General features: G+C 37.0%; 1 protein-coding gene across 1 annotated transcript; it reads right to left on the bottom strand.

The window, feature by feature from the left end:
* Positions 1-780: 780 nt before the first annotated feature.
* On the bottom strand, positions 781-3,433 carry LOC147621824 (protein LATERAL ROOT PRIMORDIUM 1-like). Its single transcript, XM_086822844.1, has 2 exons — positions 2,127-3,433; positions 781-1,905 (listed from the first exon to the last, which is right to left on the bottom strand). Exons 1-2 carry the CDS (start codon positions 3,106-3,108, stop codon positions 1,589-1,591), a joined length of 1,299 nt encoding a protein of 432 aa, XP_086678970.1. The 5' UTR covers positions 3,109-3,433; the 3' UTR covers positions 781-1,588.
* Positions 3,434-20,606: the final 17,173 nt, after the last annotated feature.

The raw sequence follows: 20,606 nt of genomic DNA, 5'->3' as shown, positions 1-20,606 counted from the left end.
CCAACAAACGACTCTCTATATATAAGTCAATTTTGTAAGCAATAAAGAAGAAACTTCCCATTTTACATTCTAGCTAGCAAGCTTTTCTCTTCTCTTCTCTTGCTTAATGCTTGCTTCTTATTTGAATGAATGTGCATGAGTGAGGGAGGCTAGGATAGGACACTCTTCCATTGTGTGGATTGACTAGCATGGTTAGAGATTTCACTTGCCTGCACCCATGTTTGATGAGCCCTATTCGGCACATCTCCTTGAACTTGAAGCTGCTCCTTAAAAGCCCCGGGCTGGTTTCAGAAAAGGATTCTTCACGTTTCTTAGAAAACTGGCCTCCCAGAACCAGTAAGAACGTACCTGGCTGACGCCGCGATCGGCCCTCTGAAGAATAGCCCCCTCCAGGCACCTCATCATGATGGTGTTGACAGCACAGTGACACAAGTCTGCAAAGTTTGCAGTGGCATGCTAGACTACCCAACCACACAGGGTCATGATCTCCTGCCTTTGCTCTGGCCAATGCATGATGCCTCCGGAACAAACACATTGAGGCTACCAAAACTCTGATCCGCTCTAATCATTGATAATCTTTCCTACAAATGCATGGCTGAGATTACTGCCTGATCTCAAGCTGTCCAGCCCTAACCTTACATATAACCACATGCACCATACACCTTGGAGAAGTGATGCATGTGACAAAACATCATTTAACATCTCTGGAAATGTCATGAGTTGCAAATATGCTGTACATTGCACATGAACAGGGGCATGAGAGAGAAAGAGAGAGAGAGAGAGCGCAAACTTAGATATCATTAAAACCAAGATCCAATGATTGATGAATATCCAAAATAGGTACAATGTTATGAACCTTCCTTTCACAACAAAGGTACCTTTCATTGTTTTCCACTGATCCTCAGACCTGAAGTTGAAGGGCTACTTCATGGAAGAAAGAATATCCCATGTGGAGACTCGGAGAGGGCCCAGTAGCAACAGAATTCAATTTATTGCCATACCTACTAAGAGCCAGTCAAAGAATGCAATCTTGATTTCTACTCACCTAAGAGTTCATCAGGCATAGCATGACACCAAGGTATCAAAGGTGCCGAGCAAAGCCTTTACACTAGTAATTATTGGTACAGGAGATTATCCCATAGCATGCAAAAAGGTCCTACAAATGGATGGTATCCCTCAGATTTGCCTTTTCACCTCAAAATTCCACACAGGTGAGCTTAACCAAGATACACATCCAGAGGTCAGCTCAAGCACCCTCCTCTGAATATACATGATAGTGCGTGCATTTGCTGGCAGCTCATGCACGACTGGTTCTGATTCCAGCATGATGGGGCACACCCCCTGCACTCATCTTTATGTAACCATATCGACCGTTACAAAACCACCAAGCATTTCTTTGCAGCTATGGCAAGCTTTTGAAGCTAAATATGTGCATCTGTAAAGCTTCTAGCAAACAAAAATTTGGCTGAAGTTAGGCTTGTTGCAGCCATTCCAAAAGTCTTCTTGGGATGGAAAGACAAAGTTACTTTACACTTGCTAACATCAACCAATCAACAATGTGAAGATGGTGAGACTTCATGACACCAAACTAATGGGTGGCATGGTTACCCCCTGGAAAAACATTTTCAGAAGTTCCATAGAGGTGTCCAGCGAGATCAATAGTGGCTGAGCTTGATGGTCCTACACTTCTTCCACCTAGCCGAAGCTCTGCAATGCTCGAAGATGATGCCTGCCCCCTATCCTGACCCTGATCATAGAGCATACCCTTGTATACGTGACCCCCAATTTTCACCACTGTTTGGTAGGCATATTCCTCCTGCCCATCATTAACTCCTGTTAATCTCACACACTTGAAAACTGCTTGCTCCCTGGCTTCTGCAGGCAGCACCCTTTTCAAGTTGCCCTCTGCATAAGATGAGCAGTACATGAAATCTCTCTCTCTCTCTCTCTCACACACACACACACACACACACACATGTATACATGTGTAATATGCTATATATATGTTAAAATATGGATATAATAAATACATATGCATGTAGTTGTTGGACATGGGTTACTGAACATCTGCTCTGGTATTTGACCCTTTTTTTTGCTTCAAAAAAATAGCCTTATTGTGGATGTACCTTGTTGAAGCCAGTTGAGATTTGAACATGGAGGTGGAGTCCCAGTAGAGGTTGATGTGTAAGAGCTGGTAGCAGCAGCAGCATCAGATGCAGCCCCCTGTTCCAGATTAGGGCGGCCAGCTCGTGTGGGCTTGTTGGTGCGAAGAGGTTTCATGGGTTGCTCTCCATTGTTGGAAAATAGCTGCTGCCTTTGTCTCCTCTTGTAAGCAGGGACCCAAGTGCTCTTCACGTGTGTCACACAGTCGAGGCCACGGCTCTTGCAGCAGGTCCTGCATCTTGAGTGCACACAGTCCTTCTTGGCTTGGTTACCACAATCCTGGCAAGCTATGGGGCTTGTGCCTCTAGCAGAAGATTCTTGTCTCAACACCTTCACACCTTTCTCATGCATTGAAGCCGATGTCGTGGTGGGTGTTGTTTGGCAAGGCCAAGCTGTTCCGTCATCATTGTCATCGTTGCCATCGCCGTCATCCCCTTCCTCTTCATGTTTCGCTACCTCATTAACTGTGGCAGCACCCTTATCTGTTGTCAACATGGGCAATATTCTGGCAGAGTACTGGGAGAGGCAAGCTATACTTGCATCCCCATCTTCTTCAGTCCCATCAAGCCTACCATTCGCCGCAGCAGGAGTGGCAGCTCCCAGCTCCTCTTCTCTCCTTCTGGATAGTCTATGCTGGTCATAAAGGCCCACAAAATCTTCACTCCGTGGCACAAACTCTTTAATGTAATAATTAGGATCATTGGGTCGGAGACCAATCATAGCAGAAGAACCGAAATTGGAGCCCACAATCAATCTATGACCTCCGAGGTAATCATTAGAGGCTAGGCCAGATGATGGGGCCAAGCCAGCATTCAGATGAGCTCTAGGGGCTTCACCGCATGTGGGTTTGACATCAAAGGCAGATGCGAAGTGGGGTGCTGCGGGTCTGGTGCTGTTGATGTCCCACCCGCCGGCCAAGGTGGGGGCTGCGGGGGAAGCATCCATGCCGTGAGGCTCCGAAGCGATGCTATTTGGAACGCGGCTGAAGCCGCCCCTACCATTGAAATCCAGCGAGAAAGAACGATGATGAAACGCGACTTACTAACAAGCTACGCGTAGTTACCACTGTGAGATGAAGCAGGAATCACCGGCTCATCCTCCTCGAAGCTCCGCCGCCGCCGCCTCCTTCAGCTCAGAGCGCTCTCTCTCCAAGCTCCGCCGCCTCCTCAGCGGACGCCGCATTTGCCCGGATGATGATAACTGGCACACCGTTTGCATGACATAGAAGCTAACAGCTTCTTACGGTGGAGTCACCACCCACAGGGATGCCGTTACGGCGACACTTGCGCTCACCACTACCTGCGCGGCGCGGGGCCGGGATAGGCCACGTGTAATTATAGATAAGATGTCTTGTCTTATCAATGAAATCTTTCGTAAACCGAATTCGGATTTTCAAAAAATATATATATAAAGGAAGAAAAAAAAAACACACACACACACACAAAACTTTAAGAATATCATCAATTCAAGAGTGATTGCTTAAATAATTCTTGTAATAAGAACAAAGACTTGGGAAAATATTGGCATTTTATGTGTGTAAAGTATACACAAGACTATCTAATTGGGACCATGGAGCCCTCAACAAATTGGAGCTTGGATGTGGAAGCAAATGAAACAGTAAAGGTAGTGTGCAATTAAATAAATCAAGTAGAGGTAAATTTCAATGGATGCGTGGACAAGGTTGTTGATCACATTTCTTCCCATGTTTGTAGACAATAAGGGAACAAAAATAACTTTGCCATATTTGCAGGCCTTTTGGGGGATTAATCAAAAGCCAAAAGTTGTGATTTAAAGGGTTCAATAAGTAGATATAAGGGTTTGGCTCATGTTAACTCTTTTTAGTACATCCAAAATCCCTCTCTCTAGCCTAGGATTTATTCACATTATGTATGGCCGTGAGCATGCAAAAGCCTTGTATATATATATGGGTAGAGATAGGCAATGAGTACCCACTTAAGTTGGGGGGTTGGGCGAAGCCCATTTGTATATATATAGCTTTTGTAATGTAAATAAAAAATTTCAATCATTTCTCAAGTGTAAAGCTTTCTTATTCTCTTAAGTTCTTACCTGCTTGACTATATATTATAAGTTGTGTGTGTGGATGGAGTGTGTTGAGTGCTTGGGTGAGAGTGTGATTGAGCATGATTGGAGATAAAGGTGGTTGAATGTTTCTAGCTTAACCTATCAGGGAAGTGAGATTTTTCAGAATATTTTATCATGGGAGTGAATCCAAATAATTATGTGTGATGCGTGGTTCATGTGTGAAGCATGGTAATGAATGATTTCCATTTGTTATAATTATTTTTGTGAGTGATTCCAAAGTAATTGTGAACTAAAATTGTGGACTATGTTGAGTATAGATCACGAGTTCGAGATGACCAAGGTGGACGTTGGACGAGATTATCTAGCCAAGCACATGTGTGCTAAATATTTAATTTTGTATGGTTTGGCACATTGTACATATATTGGGCAAGGTTTATTTTTTATGAGATGCTTTAAAAAGCATTGGTGGACTAAGGTTTAATTTTGTAAAAGCCCAATTTTGGAAAAGCTATGCTATTTATAGCTCCAAGGACTAAATTTATTAATCTGATTTAAATATCGTGCGTGTGGGAGTGGAGCCACACACGTCAGGGGGGAGATTGCACCCAATCTTGTGTTCTTTGATCTTTCATGCTCTTGATTTATGCTATGATGTTATGGTTAATTTCTTTTATTATTTAATTTTGTGGAATAATCTAATCTCCATATACCATGGTCTTGTAACAATGGTATCAGAGCACGGCAAACTCAAGAATTGAATTTGGGTAATGGAGAGTTGAAGAAAAATCAAGAAATTTATTTTTTCTCAAAGACTATTGGCTTGGAGCAAATTTGAAGGGTTTTCAATAAATTCAAAATACTTGCAGTGGAAGAGCTAGAGAAGAGCGAGCGACAATGGAAGAACTAGAGAAGAGAATGGAAGAACTAGAGAAGAGCGAGATAAAGACTAGAAGTCATTCAAAAATCAAAGAGGTAAAGAAGAGAAGGTGTGGAAGACCTTTGGGCAAAACAAAAGAAGGCATGGTTATGTGAATTTTGAGAACCATTAGATCAAGATTTGAATCAAAGGTAGATTTGGATCAAAGGTTAGCAAGAAAGCCACCCTTTGAAGAAAACCACCCTTCTTCTCTCAAAAACTACCTTTCTCAATTCAAATTCTCTCCATAATCTATCCTTATGGATGAAATCAGCTCTCTTGAGAAGATTTTGGGTCTATTCTCAGAAAACTCATCTCACAGAGAATTTCTATATTGGAGGGCTCATAAAATTTCCCCTCCTCTTTTCCAAAAATAATACTGCGTCGTTAGTGGTTTACTTTTTCTTGAAGAGTCAAGTATATATATATATATATACTTCCCAATTAAACTTTTTTTTCCCACCCTTCTCTCTACAAATCGCGTAGCCGTAGGCGACTGAAATTTTTTTCCCTTCTTTCCCTTCTGCGCCACCTTCGTGCAAAACTTGATTGCAAAGCTTAATACGCTTAATATTAAAAGCTTTATGACATAAAGCTTAAATCGTTATATATATATATATATATATATATATATATATATATATATATAAATTCTCTCCTCTCCAAATTCAATGGAAGGTGGCGATTCAGCAGCAAAATTTCAGAATTCACTTTATTTTTTTTTAAAAATTCGTTCTCATGGCGATTGCGCGCTGCGCTAGTGGCTGGAATTCTTTTATACGCCCGTCTACAGCCGGTTTGGAGAAGCTTAGTATAAGCTTTATGAAGGCCTAGTATTAAAAGCCTTAAAGCTTTAATAGTTATATATATATATATATATATATAAGTTTAATTAATAAGCACATACAAGCTTAATTTCAAAAAAAAAAGCTTTTGAGGGTTTCAAAGAGGAGAAAGGGTCATAATTTAAAAAAATAAAATAAAATCTTCATATTCGTTTAAAAGCTTCTTGCAACAACAAAGGTTTTGACCATTATTTTTTACCAATATTTCTGAAGATCTTTCGAAGTGGTTTTTTGAATGAGCTCTTTTCCAAATTGTCAACATCAAAACATATTGGATTATTATACTTATTCTTCGTGGGATGCCATTAACTTCAAGCACTTCAACGATCCTTCTTTCGAAATATACAGGAGTCAGATAAATTTTTCGCCTTTTCTATTTTATTTCTGCAATTCCATAATATTTTACTTGTTTCTTTTACAATGGCAATCTATTGACAACCACCCACCATCCAAGATCAAGTAAATGCACTTCAAGATTAGTTGTTGAGTGAGAAGGGGCAAAGAGAATACTTCGAGCGGAGATTTACTCGTAAGAAGCGAAGGCGTGTGTATTCTAAATCTAATTCTTTGGATTCTTTGGATTCTGATGACGACCCTATTCAAAGGACTGTGCAAGCTACTCTCAAAGCTCAAGAGTCTCGAAAGGATAGATTATTTTTAAGAAAAGTTATAGTTAGTCAAGGTGATATAGGCTAGTACGAGGATACCCAAAGCAACCTCTTCGACATCACCAATGTGTAGAGGGATACAGAGGGTAACCTTTTAGACATCACCAATGTGTAGAGGGATATGAAGGGAAACCACAAGTTTTGGATCCACCTTTTCGATAGTTCATAGCTCATAGTACCCGACAATATATTCACTTATAAAAATCAAAATGGAATCTCCGTTAAAGATTTAGCAAGATCAACCAACAGATCCATATAAAAAAGCCATGGACTCATCCGTTGGTGAGGACCAGCAAGGTCAATCAACCAGATCCATGTCCGAATTCAGAAAACAACTCTTACTCCTTGTTCCAAAATCTTCCACGACGTGCATGTGGGTATCTTCGGCGACTCAGAGCCCGAGCACCGTATGGTCAGCACCCTCTAGGATCCTTCGCTCGCAGGTCACCTAGCGCTTCACTCATAGCCCGCTTTCTTAGTCTCTCATCCACCGTATCGGAAACTCACCATTCAAATCGAACCGAGGGTGGTCAAAGATCTCGGCCGACCTTGCTACATGAGACGTCCTCCGTTGACTCTCCGTCTCACAGCTGTTGCAACTTTATCAGTTAGGTCTCCACGACCTCATTCACAAGACGGTCAAAATGCTTCCCCAGCATTTTTGACATAAAACAGTCATTTAAAAAATAGGTCATAAATACAGTTTCTATAACGAACTCTCGTCTTTCCACATTGTTCCACATCAATGCTCATTTATTTCATATGTATTCCCATTCTCATCACATCATTTTCCATCTCATCATATCTTTCCTCATTTATCCACATCAAATCTCATCCATTCGCATCTACCCATATCTACATCTCATCACATCATATCCATTCACATCACATATCACATCTATCCCAATTTACATCACATCTCATTCATTCACATCCCGATTCACATCACATGACATCTATTCACGTCCATCATATTTATTTACATCACATCCATCACATCATATTTATTTACATCACATCCATCACATCACATTCATTCATATCCACCACATTCATTCTCATAACCATCCCATCACATACATTCTTCACATCACTTCTATCCACATCATATCTCATTTATACATACCTCATCTCATTCATCCACATCCATCCAATCGTTCATATGTACGACTACTCACATCTATCCATACTTTCATATTTATCACTTCACATCCACATATATACATGTCACATCACATCTCTTTACATCACATCACATCACATTCTTTCGCATACACATCCACATCCATTCTTTCACATACATCCACATCCATTCTCACATACACATTCACATCCATTCTTCACATACACATCCATATCCTTTGTTCACATACACATTCACATCCATTTTCACATTTACATTCACATCCATTCTTCACATACATATCCACATCCATTCTTCACATACACATTCACATCCATTTTCACATACACATTCACATCCATTCTTCACATACATCCACATCCATTCTCATATACACATCCACATCCACATCCATTCTTTACATACACATCCATATCCATTCTTCACATACACATGCACATCCATTTTCACATACACATTCACATCCATTCTTCACATACACATCGATATCCATTCTTCACATACACATTCACATCCATTTTCACACACATTCACATCCATTCCTCACATACACATCCATATCCCTTCTTCACATATACATTCACATCCATTTTCACATACACATTCACATCCATTCTTCACATACACATTCATATCCATTCTTCACATACATATTCACATCCATTTTCACATACACGTTCGCATCCATTCTTCACTACACATCCATATCCATTCTTCACATACACATTCACATCCATTCACATCACATTACATCTAATCCATCCATTCACATCACATTACATCTAATCCATCTATTCACATCTATCTGATTCAAATCGCATCTCATCACATCTATTCACATCACATTACATCCATCCATTCATTCACATCTATCCGATTCACATCACATCTCATCACATCTATTCACATCACATTACATCCATCCATTCATTCACATCTGTCTGATTCACATCACATTACATCCATCCATTCATTCACATCGCATCTCATCATATCTATTCACATCACATCTCATTTCTATACAAGTTTTCAGTTTGATTTTCTTTTGAATACAAGGAGTATTTCTTGAATCCGTATCCCCAAAACTTCTTGATCGGAATTCTGAATTTCATACCAGAATTCCTTGAATTCTATAACCTTGATCTACAGATCAATTCGAAGGGTCTCAAACTTAGTTTTCGATTTGGCGGGAGTTTTGAGTGTACTTTTCTAAACTCGTCACACCTTCTTTCCTCGAACCTGACGAAAGAGTTTGGTCTTGGTCATAGTCTGATTTTCAAGGTTCGAGTAGTCGGATAAGATTTTTGTTGATCTATCTTTCTCGAAAAGGTTTGATAATTCAGTTACTATTTTACTGAATTTCTTTCTTTGAATATTCACTTAACTAATTTCTAAATTAGTTACGAATTCCAATGAGGAATAGATTAATCATTTATCTGAATATTTTGATCTTGATAGATTTCCTGAATTCTCTTTTTACAATCCGTGTGAATATAAAACGATAGAAATTTCTGTCTTAGAGTATTTAATTATTCATTTATCAAATACTCATAGAATTTAAACATAGAATTTAAGAGAATTCTAATTTTGATATAAAAATTCTTTATGCATAAAAATCAACTTTACTGGGAATAACTCTTTTATAAAAAAAAATCCTTTTATGTATCTATTTATGCATAAAATCAAATTTAATAGAAATAACACTTTTTAAAATAAAAAAAATTTCTTTACGCATCTATTTATGCATAAAAATCAATTTTTATAAGAATAACGCTTTTATAATGAAAAGTTTCCTTTATGCATCTTTCTATGCATAAAAATCAAATTTAATAAGAATAACACTTTTGTAATAAAAATTCCTTTATGCATCTTTCTATGCATAAAAATCAAATTTAATGAGAATAACACTTTTGTAATAAAAAATTTTCCTTTATGCATCTTTCTATGCATAGAAATAAAATTTAATGAGAATAACACTTTTGTAATAAAAAAATTCCTCTATGCATCTTTCTATGCATAAAATCAATTTTAATGAGTAACACTTTTGTAATTTAAAAAAATCCTTTATGCATCTTTCTATGCATAAAATCAATTTTAATGAGAATAACACTTTTGTAATTTTAAAAAAAATCCTTTATGCATCTTTCTATGCATAAAAATCAAATTTAATGAGAATAACACTTTTGTTATTTAAAAAATTCCTTTATGTATCTTTCTATGCATAGAAATCAAATTTAATGAGAATAACACTTTTGTAATAAAACAAATTTCTTTATGCATCTTTCTATGCATAAAAATCAAATTTAATGAGAATAACACTTTTGTAATAAAAAAATTCCTTTATGCATCTTTCTATGCATAAAAATTAAATTTAATGAGAATAACACTTTTGTAATTAAAAATTTTCTCTATGCATAAAATCAAATTTAATGAGAATAACGCTTTTGTAATAAAAAAATTCCTTTGTGCATCTTTCTATGCATAAAAATCAAATTTAATGAGAATAACACTTTTGTAATTAAAAAAATTCCTTTATGCATCTTTCTATGCATAAAAATCAAATTTAATGACACTTTTGTAATTAAAAATTTCCTTTATGCATCTTTCTATGCATAAAAATCAATTTTAATAATTAATATCAGTGATATCCATGCATATTCATAGGTGAATATGTATATGGAGTAATTAGAATATTTCTTTTAGATGCAAAAATGGTGGGAATTACTCTTTTGGAATAACATAAAAATAAACTTTCTTTTCCACAAAATTCTAAAAAATTTTGCCATAACCTCCTTTGTATGGCTGACCATTTCTAATTTTTATCATTTTTTATCTAACTTAAATTAACCTAAATTATATTTATAGAACTCTAATCTACACAATTTTCTAAATTCAAGAGAGTAAACAATAAGAAGAGTTTAATGAATCCTTTAGTTAATCTTTCTAGGATAGAGAAAGGTTGGAATGTAAAGAGGAGAAGGGGAAGGCCTTTTTATCAATAGCATTTGAATTTAATTCAACATCTGCAAAACATAAAAATTAAGAAAAACCATAGATTTTTCATTAAACAAGTAAGAAAATTAGCTTACATGGAGGTTGTGAGCTCTCCTTTGGCTTGAGGGATTGAGGGTTCTACTCTTGTTTGAAGCAAGAGTGGCCACCAATTCACTTTGGAGAAGATTAGGCCAAAAACAATTGAATTATTAAAAAATTCAATGTAGATAGCTCAGGATAGGAGCAGAGTAACAGTGCATAAACACCATTAAGCTTTTACAAAGGGGGAGGCTTCTATTTATAAGAAAAAGTGAGCCTCTAACCAAGCAAACTGATTCTAGAATTTTTCAGATCAATTTGGTCAATTTTTGACCATTTTTGGGAGTAATGATGAGAAAAAGGTGCCTACTTCATGAGGGGATATCCCCACACTGAGGTGTCAAAATTTATTTTTTTAATTGTTTTCTTTAGTCCTTAGTCCACTCTTCATCTTATGTGAGTATTTACTCATTTTTGGGGGGGTTTTTCTTTTATTCTTCAATTTATCTCCTCCCTACATTTGGATTAATCTTATTAGTCCATAGGAACCTTAATTGGACTATAATCTAAAAAATTTTAAAAATCTAGACCCTTAGGCTAAGGTCCTTTATACCTATTTTTAATTAATTCCAATTGCACATTGAAAAGTTCTTTTTTTGAATTTCTGTTTTAGGAGAAACCATTTTAGACACTAGGAGGATTTTTATATCCAAAAATATCTCAATTTTGAATTACCTCCCTCTAGACATTTTCTCTCTCCATGCCAAAACAGGGTAAAACAAGATCTTTCTTTTATTTTAGAGAGGGGAATAATTATAAGATCAGAAGGGGAGGTTCTTACATCTGCACACCTCAAAAGCTGGAGGGAGAAATCTTACATCCTACCCCACTTAAAAAATACGAGATGTCCTCATCTCGCAAACTAAAGACAACTCTTTTCCTTAAGATCTAACTGATATAGGGTTCCTTATAGTCTGGTGAACCCAACAGAATCCTGGGATAAAGATCCCTTATATAGAACTCATCATCAGATAACAATTCATTCAGATCATATCATTCATATCCTTAACACAATAATGGTCCATTAGACCGAAATTTCCATCTGAAATTCCTCCATGGAAATTTCATATATACAGGTTTTTAATTTGTCATTCCTTAACTTGATCCACTGGGTCAAGTGTTAACAGTAGCAATTTGTCAGCACAATCCACTAATCTCATAGTGATTTGCTGAAGTCATTTTCGTCATTCCAGTTACGAATATCATCACAGGGACTCGTCCCATTTATCCTCATTGTGGTTTTGCTCAGCTTATCGCTTTTCAACCAAAATTCAGGAATCATCATTTTTTCAATCAGAATCCAATTCAACTCATCAATTCTCAACCAGAATTTTAAAATCATATCAACCACATTCGAATTCATCATCTGGATAGCATTTTTGCTTATAATTTCAAGGTCTTAGATTTACTCGTATATACTGCCAGTAAAGAGCTACAGTTATATCCTCGATATATACGGGTAGTCACGGTCCTTGGAATTTTAAGGTAAATACCATCATGTCTAGGCCTCAAGCAAGTCAGGGATTCCATACAATTGCGGTACTTCCATTTGAAGACCCAATTACCTATTTATGAATCTTCAATTTGAATATCAATTTGTATGAATTTCATGACACAATTACAACCTTTTACTGCTACTTCATAAATTTTTGACATTTATGGTTTCTTGGTTGATCCACTTTAGCCAAATTACTCTGATACCAGCTGAAAGATCCCTGTCCCCACCGCGCAACGAATCCTAGGGTGCTAGCAGCGAAAGTAGCACTTCTTGCACGGGACGGGGTCCTTCACTCGGGGCCTCGCCCACGTATATCCGGACAAGAGACTAATCCCTCGGTTCTTCTAAAACCGAACCCGGAAAAACTTCCCTCACCTAGAAAGCACAGGCGATTCCTCCAGGATATTTTTACTCTAATGTAGTCAAGAGTCTTAACTAACTGAACTGATCTGACCGAACTCGTAAATTCCCATAGTCAGATCAAGGAAAAGACTTGCACTTGGATCATAGAGACCAACGCTTTTTTCCTCATTGAGAGAAACAACCATTGATTCTTTTCCATAGAACAGTTTCTATCCGCCGAGATTTACTTCATCTATCGTACCATAACAGAATTGAGTCTCATATTAGGGATCCATCAGTCCAGCCTAACCCCATCCAGTCCCGTGGGTTAGCCAACCGCCCAACCACTGTAGTGATAGAATCCATTTAAGAATTTGGTTAGGTTTTGTCATGGGTACCAGGGAAAAGAGTTCCCAGGCCCCCTAGAGCCGGATATTCATGCAAACTTAAAACTAGTCACACCACTTACACACCCAATATGAAATTGCCTTTCTCACAGATTCAGCTGTCTTTAAAACAATCTTTTAATGAGACTATAGTATCACTGATCATAATCCTCCAAAATATCCGGTTGAATCCTAATTTCTAATTTTTCTTTCCTCGGTGTACCTATGACATCATTGGTAACCAAAACGCTCACCACCTGTCCACTCAGGGGCCTTTTCGATAGTTCCTAGCTCATATTACCCGAAAATATATTCACTTATAAAAATCAAAATGGAATCTCCATTTCAGCAAGATCAACCAATAGATCCATAGAAAAAACCCATGGACTCATCCGTTGAGGACCAGCAAGGTCAATCAACCAGATCCATGCCCGAATTCAGAAAACAACTCTTACTCCTTGTTCCAAAATCTTCCACGACATACATGTGGGTATCTTCAGTATCTCAGAGCCCGAGCACCGTATGGTCAACACCCTCTAGGATCCTTCGCAAGTCACCTAGCGCTTCACTCATAGGCCGCTTCCTTATTCCCTCATCCACCGTACCGGAAGCTCACCATTTAAATCGAACCGAGGCTGGTTAAGACCTCGGCCGACCTTGCTATGCAAGACGTGCTCCATCAGCTGTTGTAACTTTATCAATTAGGTCTCCACGACCTCATTCACAAGACGGTCAAAATGCTTCCCCATCATTTTTGACATAAAACAGTCATTTAAAAACTTGTCATAAATACAGTTTCTATAACAAACTCTCGTCTTTCTACATTGTTCCACATCAATGCTCATTTATTTCATATGTATTCACATTCTCATCACATAATTTTTTATCTCATCACATCTTTTCTCATTTATTCACATAAGATCTCATCCACTCGCATCTACCCATATCTACATCTCATCACATCATATTCATTCACATCACATATCACATCATATTCATTCACATCACATATCACATCTATCCCAATTTACATCACATCTCATTCATTCACATCCCGATTCACATCTCATTCATTCACATCCCGATTCACATCACATGACATCTATTCACGTCCATCACATTCATTTACATCACATCCATTTATATCCATCACATCACATTCATTCATATCCACCACATTCATTCTCATAACCATCCCATCACATGCATTCTATCCACATTATATCACAACACTTCTATTCACATCATATCTCATTCATACACATCTCATCTCATTCATCCACATCCATCCAATCGTTCACATGTACGACTACTCACATCTATCCATACATTCATATCTATCACTTCACATCCACATATATACATGTCACATCACATCTCTTTACATCACATCACATTCTTTCGCATACACATACACATCCATTCTTTCACATACATCCACATGATCCATTCTCACATACACATTCATATCCATTCTTCACATACACATCCACATCCATTTTCACATACACATCCACATCCATTCTTCACATCCACATCCACATCCATTCTTCACATACGCATCCACATCCATTTTCACATACACATCCACATCCATTCTTCACATACACATCCATATCCATTCTTCACATACACATTCACATCCATTCTTCACATACACATCCATATCCATTCTTCACATACACATCCATATCCATTCTTCACATAGATATTCACATCCATTCTTCATATACATATTCACGTCCATTTTCACAAACACATCCATATCCATTCTTTACATACACATTCACATCCATTTTCACATACACATTCACATCCATTCTTCACATACACATCCATATCCATTCTTCACATACACATTCACATCCATTCACATCCCAATTCACATCACATTACATCTCATCCATTCATTCACATCTATCTGATTCACATCGCATCTCATCACATCTATCTGATTCACATCGCATCTCATCACATCTATTCGCATCACATTACATTCATCCATTCATTCACATCTATCCGATTCATATCACATCTCATCACATCTATTCACATCACATCTCATCACATCTATTCACATCACATTACATCCATCCATTCATTCACATCTAGCTGATTCACATCGCATCTCATTACATCTATTCACATCACATTACATCCATCCATTCATTCACATCTATCTGATTCACATCGCATCTCATCACATCTATTCACATCACATCTCATTTCTATGCAAGTTTTCAGTTTGATTTTCTTTTGAATACAAGGAGTATTTCTTGAATCAGAATCCCCAAAACTTCTTGATCGAAATTTTGAATTTCATATCAGAATTCCTCGAATTCTATAACCTTGATCCACATATTAATTCGAAGGGTCTCAAACTTAGTTTCTGATTTGGCGAGAGTTTTGAGTGTACTTTTCTAAACTAGTCACACCTTCTTTCCTCGAAACTGATGAAAGAGTTTGGTCTTGGTCATAGTCTGATTCAAGGTTCGAGTCGGATAAGATTTTTCCTAATCTATCTTTCTCGAAAAGGTTTGATAATTCAGTTACTATTTTACTGAATTTCTTTCTTTGAATATTCACTTAATTGATTTCTAAATTAGTTACGAATTCCAATGAGGAATAGATTAATCATTTATCTTAATATTTTAATCTTGATAGATTTCCTGAATTCTCTTTTTACAATCCGTGTGAATATAAAACGATAGAAATTTCTCTCTTAGAGTATTTAATTATTCATTTATCAAATACTCATAGAATTTAAACATAGACTTTCAGAGAATTCTAATTTTGATGTAAAAATTCTTCATGCATCTATTTATGCATAAAAATCAACTTCAGTGGGAATAACTCTTTTATTAAAAAAATATATTTATGCATAAAATCAAATTTAATAGGAATGACACTTTTTCAAAGAAAAAGAATTTCTTTATGCATAAAAATCAATTTTTATAAGAATAACGCTTTTATAATAATAAAAATTCCTTTATGCATCTTTCTATGCCTAAAAATCAAATTTAATAAGATAAACACTTTTGTAATAAAAAAATTTCCTTTATGCATCTTTCTATGCGTAAAAATCAAATTTATAGAGAATAACACTTTTGTAATTAAAAAATTTCCTTTATGCATAAAAATCAAATTTAATGAGAATAACACTTTTGTAATTAAAAAAATTCCTCTATGTAACACTTTTGTAATTTAAAAAAAAATCCTTTATGCATCTTTCTATGCATAAAATTAATTTTAATGAGAATAACAGTTTTGTAATGAAAAAAAAATTCTTTACGCATCTTTCTATGCATAAAAATCAAATTTAATGAGAATAACACTTTTGTAATTTAAAAAATTCATTTATGCATCTTTCTATGCATAAAAATCAAATTTAATGAGAATAACACTTTTGTAATAAATTTTTTTTTCTTTATGCATCTTTTTATGCATAAAAATCAAATTTAATGAGAATAACACTTTTGTAATAAAAAAATTTCCTTTATGTATCTTTCTATGCATAAAAATCAAATTTAATGAGAATAACACTTTTGTAATAAAAAAATTTCTTTATGCATAAAAATCAAATTTAATGAGAATAACACTTTTGTAATTAAAAAAATTCCTTTATGCATCTTTCTATGCATAAAAATCAAATTTAATGAGAGTAACACTTTTGTAATAAAAAAATTTCTTTATGCATCTTTCTATGCATAAAAATCAATTTTAATAACTAATACCATTGATATCCATCCATATTCATAGGTGAATATGTACATGGAGTAATTAGAATATTTCTTTTAGATGCAAAAATGGTGGGAATTACTCTTTTGGAATAACATAAAAATAAACTTTCTTTTCCATAAAAATCTGGAAAATTTTGCCATAACCTCCTTTGTATGGCTGACCATTTCTCATTTTTATCATTCTTTATTTAACTTAAATTAACCCAAATTAGATTTATAGAACTCTAATCTACACAATTTTCTAAATTCAAGAGAGTAAACAATAAGAAGAGTTTAATTAATCCTTTAGGTAATCTTTCTAGGATAGAGAAAGGTTGGAATGTAAAGAGGAGAAGGGGGGGTGGCCTTTTTATTAAAGGCATAGCATTTGAATTTAATTCAACATCTGCAAAACATAAAAATCAAGAAAACCATAGGTTTTTCATTAAACAAGTAAGAAAATTAGCTTACATGGAGCTTGTAAGCTCTCATTTGGCTTGAGGGATTGAGGGTTCTACTCTTGTTTGAAGCAAGAGTGGCCACCAATTCACTTTGGAGAAGATTAGGCCAAAAATAATTGAATTATTAAAAAATTCAATGTAGATGGCTCAGGACAGGAGCAAAGTAACAATGCATAAACACCATTAAGCTTTTACAAAGGAGGAGGCTTCTATTTATAGGAAAAAGTGAGCCTCTAACCAAGCAAACTAATTCTAGATTTTTCCAGATCAGTTTGGTCAATTTTTGACCATTTTTGGGCCAGTTCAGGTTACTTTTTGGATCTAGTTTTGAATTAGGAGAGAGGAGAGATGAAAATATCTCATTTTATTGATTAAAAATCAGGGGTAATGATGAGAAAAAGGTGCCTACTTCATGAGGGGAGATCCCCACACTGAGGTGTCAAAATTCAATTTTTTAATTGTTTTCTTTGGTCCTTAGTCCACTCTTCATCTTATGTGAGCATTTACTCATTTTTGGGGGGGTTTTCTTTTATTGTTCAATTTATCTCCTCCCTACATTTGGATTAATCTTATTGGTCCATAGGAACCTTAATTGGACCATAATCTAAAAATTTCTAAAAATCTGGATCCTTAGGCTACGGTCCTTTTATGCCTATTTTTAATTAATTCCAATTGCACATTGGAAAGTTCTTTTTGAATTTTTATTTTAGGGGAAACCATTTTAGACAATAGGAGGATTTTTATATCCAAAAATATCTCAATTTTGAATTACCTCCCTCTGGACACTTTCTCTCTCGTGGCCAAAATAGGGTAAAACATGATCTTTCTTTTATTTCAGAGAGGGGAATAATTATAAGATCAGAAGGGGAGGTTCTTACACTTGCACACCTCAAAAGTTGGAGAGAGGAATCTTACATTTAGTGCAGCTACATCCTGATGAGCACCCCCAAGGCTACTATCCATATCCACAGCTGGCTCAGACTTGATATCATCAAATAGGTGGGGGTTATTAACATGCATGGATGAAGATCGCCATGGCTATGGTGGAGATAGTGGAAGAGGTGAAGTTTATGGTGTCTCAAAGCATGAGGGGCTCATGGTGTAGTGAGTGCAACACTAATTAGGATAGATTAGATGAACTTAAAGCAAAAAGAGCACAAGAGAGAAGTCCTTATGCAAATCTTGAGTTGATTGCATTACATGAAGGAATGCCCCTTTTATACGTAGCCAAACACCCATTTGCCATAACATCACATATGGGATAAACTTGACTCTCATCATCCACACACCCTAGGCTTCTCATCTAATCCACATCCTCATCCATACATGTGCCCAAACATGGTTGGGACCATATTCCAACACCCCCCCTTGGTTCCCAAATTGGGTCTCATCCCAAGTGAGTAGTACAAATAACATGGAGACATACATGGTTACCCCCCCTAAGTGCCCACATGCGTCTCATCCTAAGGGTAAGAGCACATAGACATGGTTACATGGTCACATAGCCTACATCATCGGTGGCCAGGTGACTTACATAAACATAGACCTTGTTGCTTGGCCTACATCATCGGTGGCCATGGTCAACACATAGGCATAGACATACATGAGATACATGGTCCCATTACATGACATAACATATGGGACATAGCATTAACATGGGCATAAACATGAGCAACATCATAGCATGGGAGTAGGATAAAAGGGGTGCATAGCGTGCATTGACACATACATCTCAACGCTTAGCAAGCAAAAACTTTAGTGGCGTAGATTAAGCTTGAAGAGGAGAAAATTGATGGTTCTTTTACCTAAAGAAAGTTTTCCTTTGTAATAGCAAGGCCCAAACTCCAAAATGTAGTTTTTCTCATGAACAACTATAGATTTGAGCAAAAAATTTGAACTAGTCTTTTCATTCGATCTCTCGCTCTTGCTTAATGGTCAACCGCTTTCACCGGCAAGAGGTTACGTGGCTGCATCTATTGATGAGTGCAAGCTCGGATTCTGGAAATGGACCTAAAGGCAAGCGTAACAAAAGGCTTCCCCGAAGGAAGCCTGAGCGAAGCGATCACCTTTCACTAGGTCATGGTCACTAGGTTACCATTCTATTTACTCAATTTCCCCGCAGTGGTTCGAGTCCCTTTTTTCGCTTGCAGAATTGCGTCTTATGGCCTAAAATTCTCAAATTGAACACTAAGGATTTAAAGAGATGAAAGACCGGTGAGAGCGGTTTGTGGTAATAAAATGTTTCTGGGTTTGTGCATCCTTGCATTTTGCCGCATTCACAGGCCCTGCCGAGTTGGTCGCTTGCCTTCGGCTTGCACCTATGCCCTTGGTTCCTCGTTGTTCCGGCCATTACTCCGAGGTCAGGGTTTCTCGTAAGAGAAAACCAACGGCCATGAGAATTCTTCCAGAGGTCCGGGTTTATCTTGCAGGAGCTTGCATAAACCTTTAAATAAGTTAAGAATTTGTGAGCAAGCTTCTCATAAGGTTCAAAATGCTCCTCTAAGAGGAATTTAGCTAGTTTGAAGTATAATGGGAAAACCACCATTCTCTACAGTCGATAATAAAGATGCACACAATGCAGGCCGTATAGAGCAATTCGAGAGGAATTGAGCTAATTTGTGTTGCCATATACATAGGCAGTGATGTGTGTGAACACACTTAGGACCGTCGGGGCACTTTTTCCCTCTTTAGGAGGTTTTTTTCCCCGGTTTGTATATACGCCCATCATTCTAGGGCTAACTTATCTTTTGTACATTGACACAATCTAATACATTGTGTGTTGTGTGCCTTCTTGCTTCTTCTTCTCCAAGCTTTGTTTGCTTTCCTGCAACCCTAATTCCAACAATTGGTATCAGGGCAGGCATCGGCTCCCAGGGCTACGCCGCCAGCATCCTCCGACTCACGTTCTTCGATTGAGGTGAGCTTTCACGAGCGCTTGCAGGCCCCTATACTCTGCAAATCAGCCCGTAGGACTACGCGTTCTCAGAAATCGCATCTGAGGTTGTTTCGGGCTCCGTTTTTGCATTTCAAGTTCTGCACAGGTGTTTTCGTCATTTTGTGCAGAAATTTTGACAGTGCAGTTTTCTGCAAAACAGGCATACGTACTCTATTGTGGACCGTGCTACATAGCACGAGTTGTTTTCTGTTCAGTCTTTGCTTTATTACAGGTAGCTTTTGCATCAGTTTCAGTCAGTGGCCATGGCTGATAACAGCAATGATGTATTTCGCATGTTGTCTGCTGAAGACAAACTGGATGGAGACGGCAACCACCCACTTTGGGCATACATGATGCAGCATGTTTTGGTTGCAAAAGGAGTGTGGAACATTG

The sequence above is a fragment of the Cibotium barometz genome, chromosome 29 (assembly GCF_041138505.1).
Source record: "Cibotium barometz isolate CiBa-2024 chromosome 29, ASM4113850v1, whole genome shotgun sequence".
Classification (NCBI taxonomy): Eukaryota; Viridiplantae; Streptophyta; class Polypodiopsida; order Cyatheales; family Cibotiaceae; genus Cibotium; species Cibotium barometz.
The sequence above is the reverse complement of the archived record's forward strand: the minus strand, read 5'-3'. Positions and strand labels throughout refer to the sequence as shown.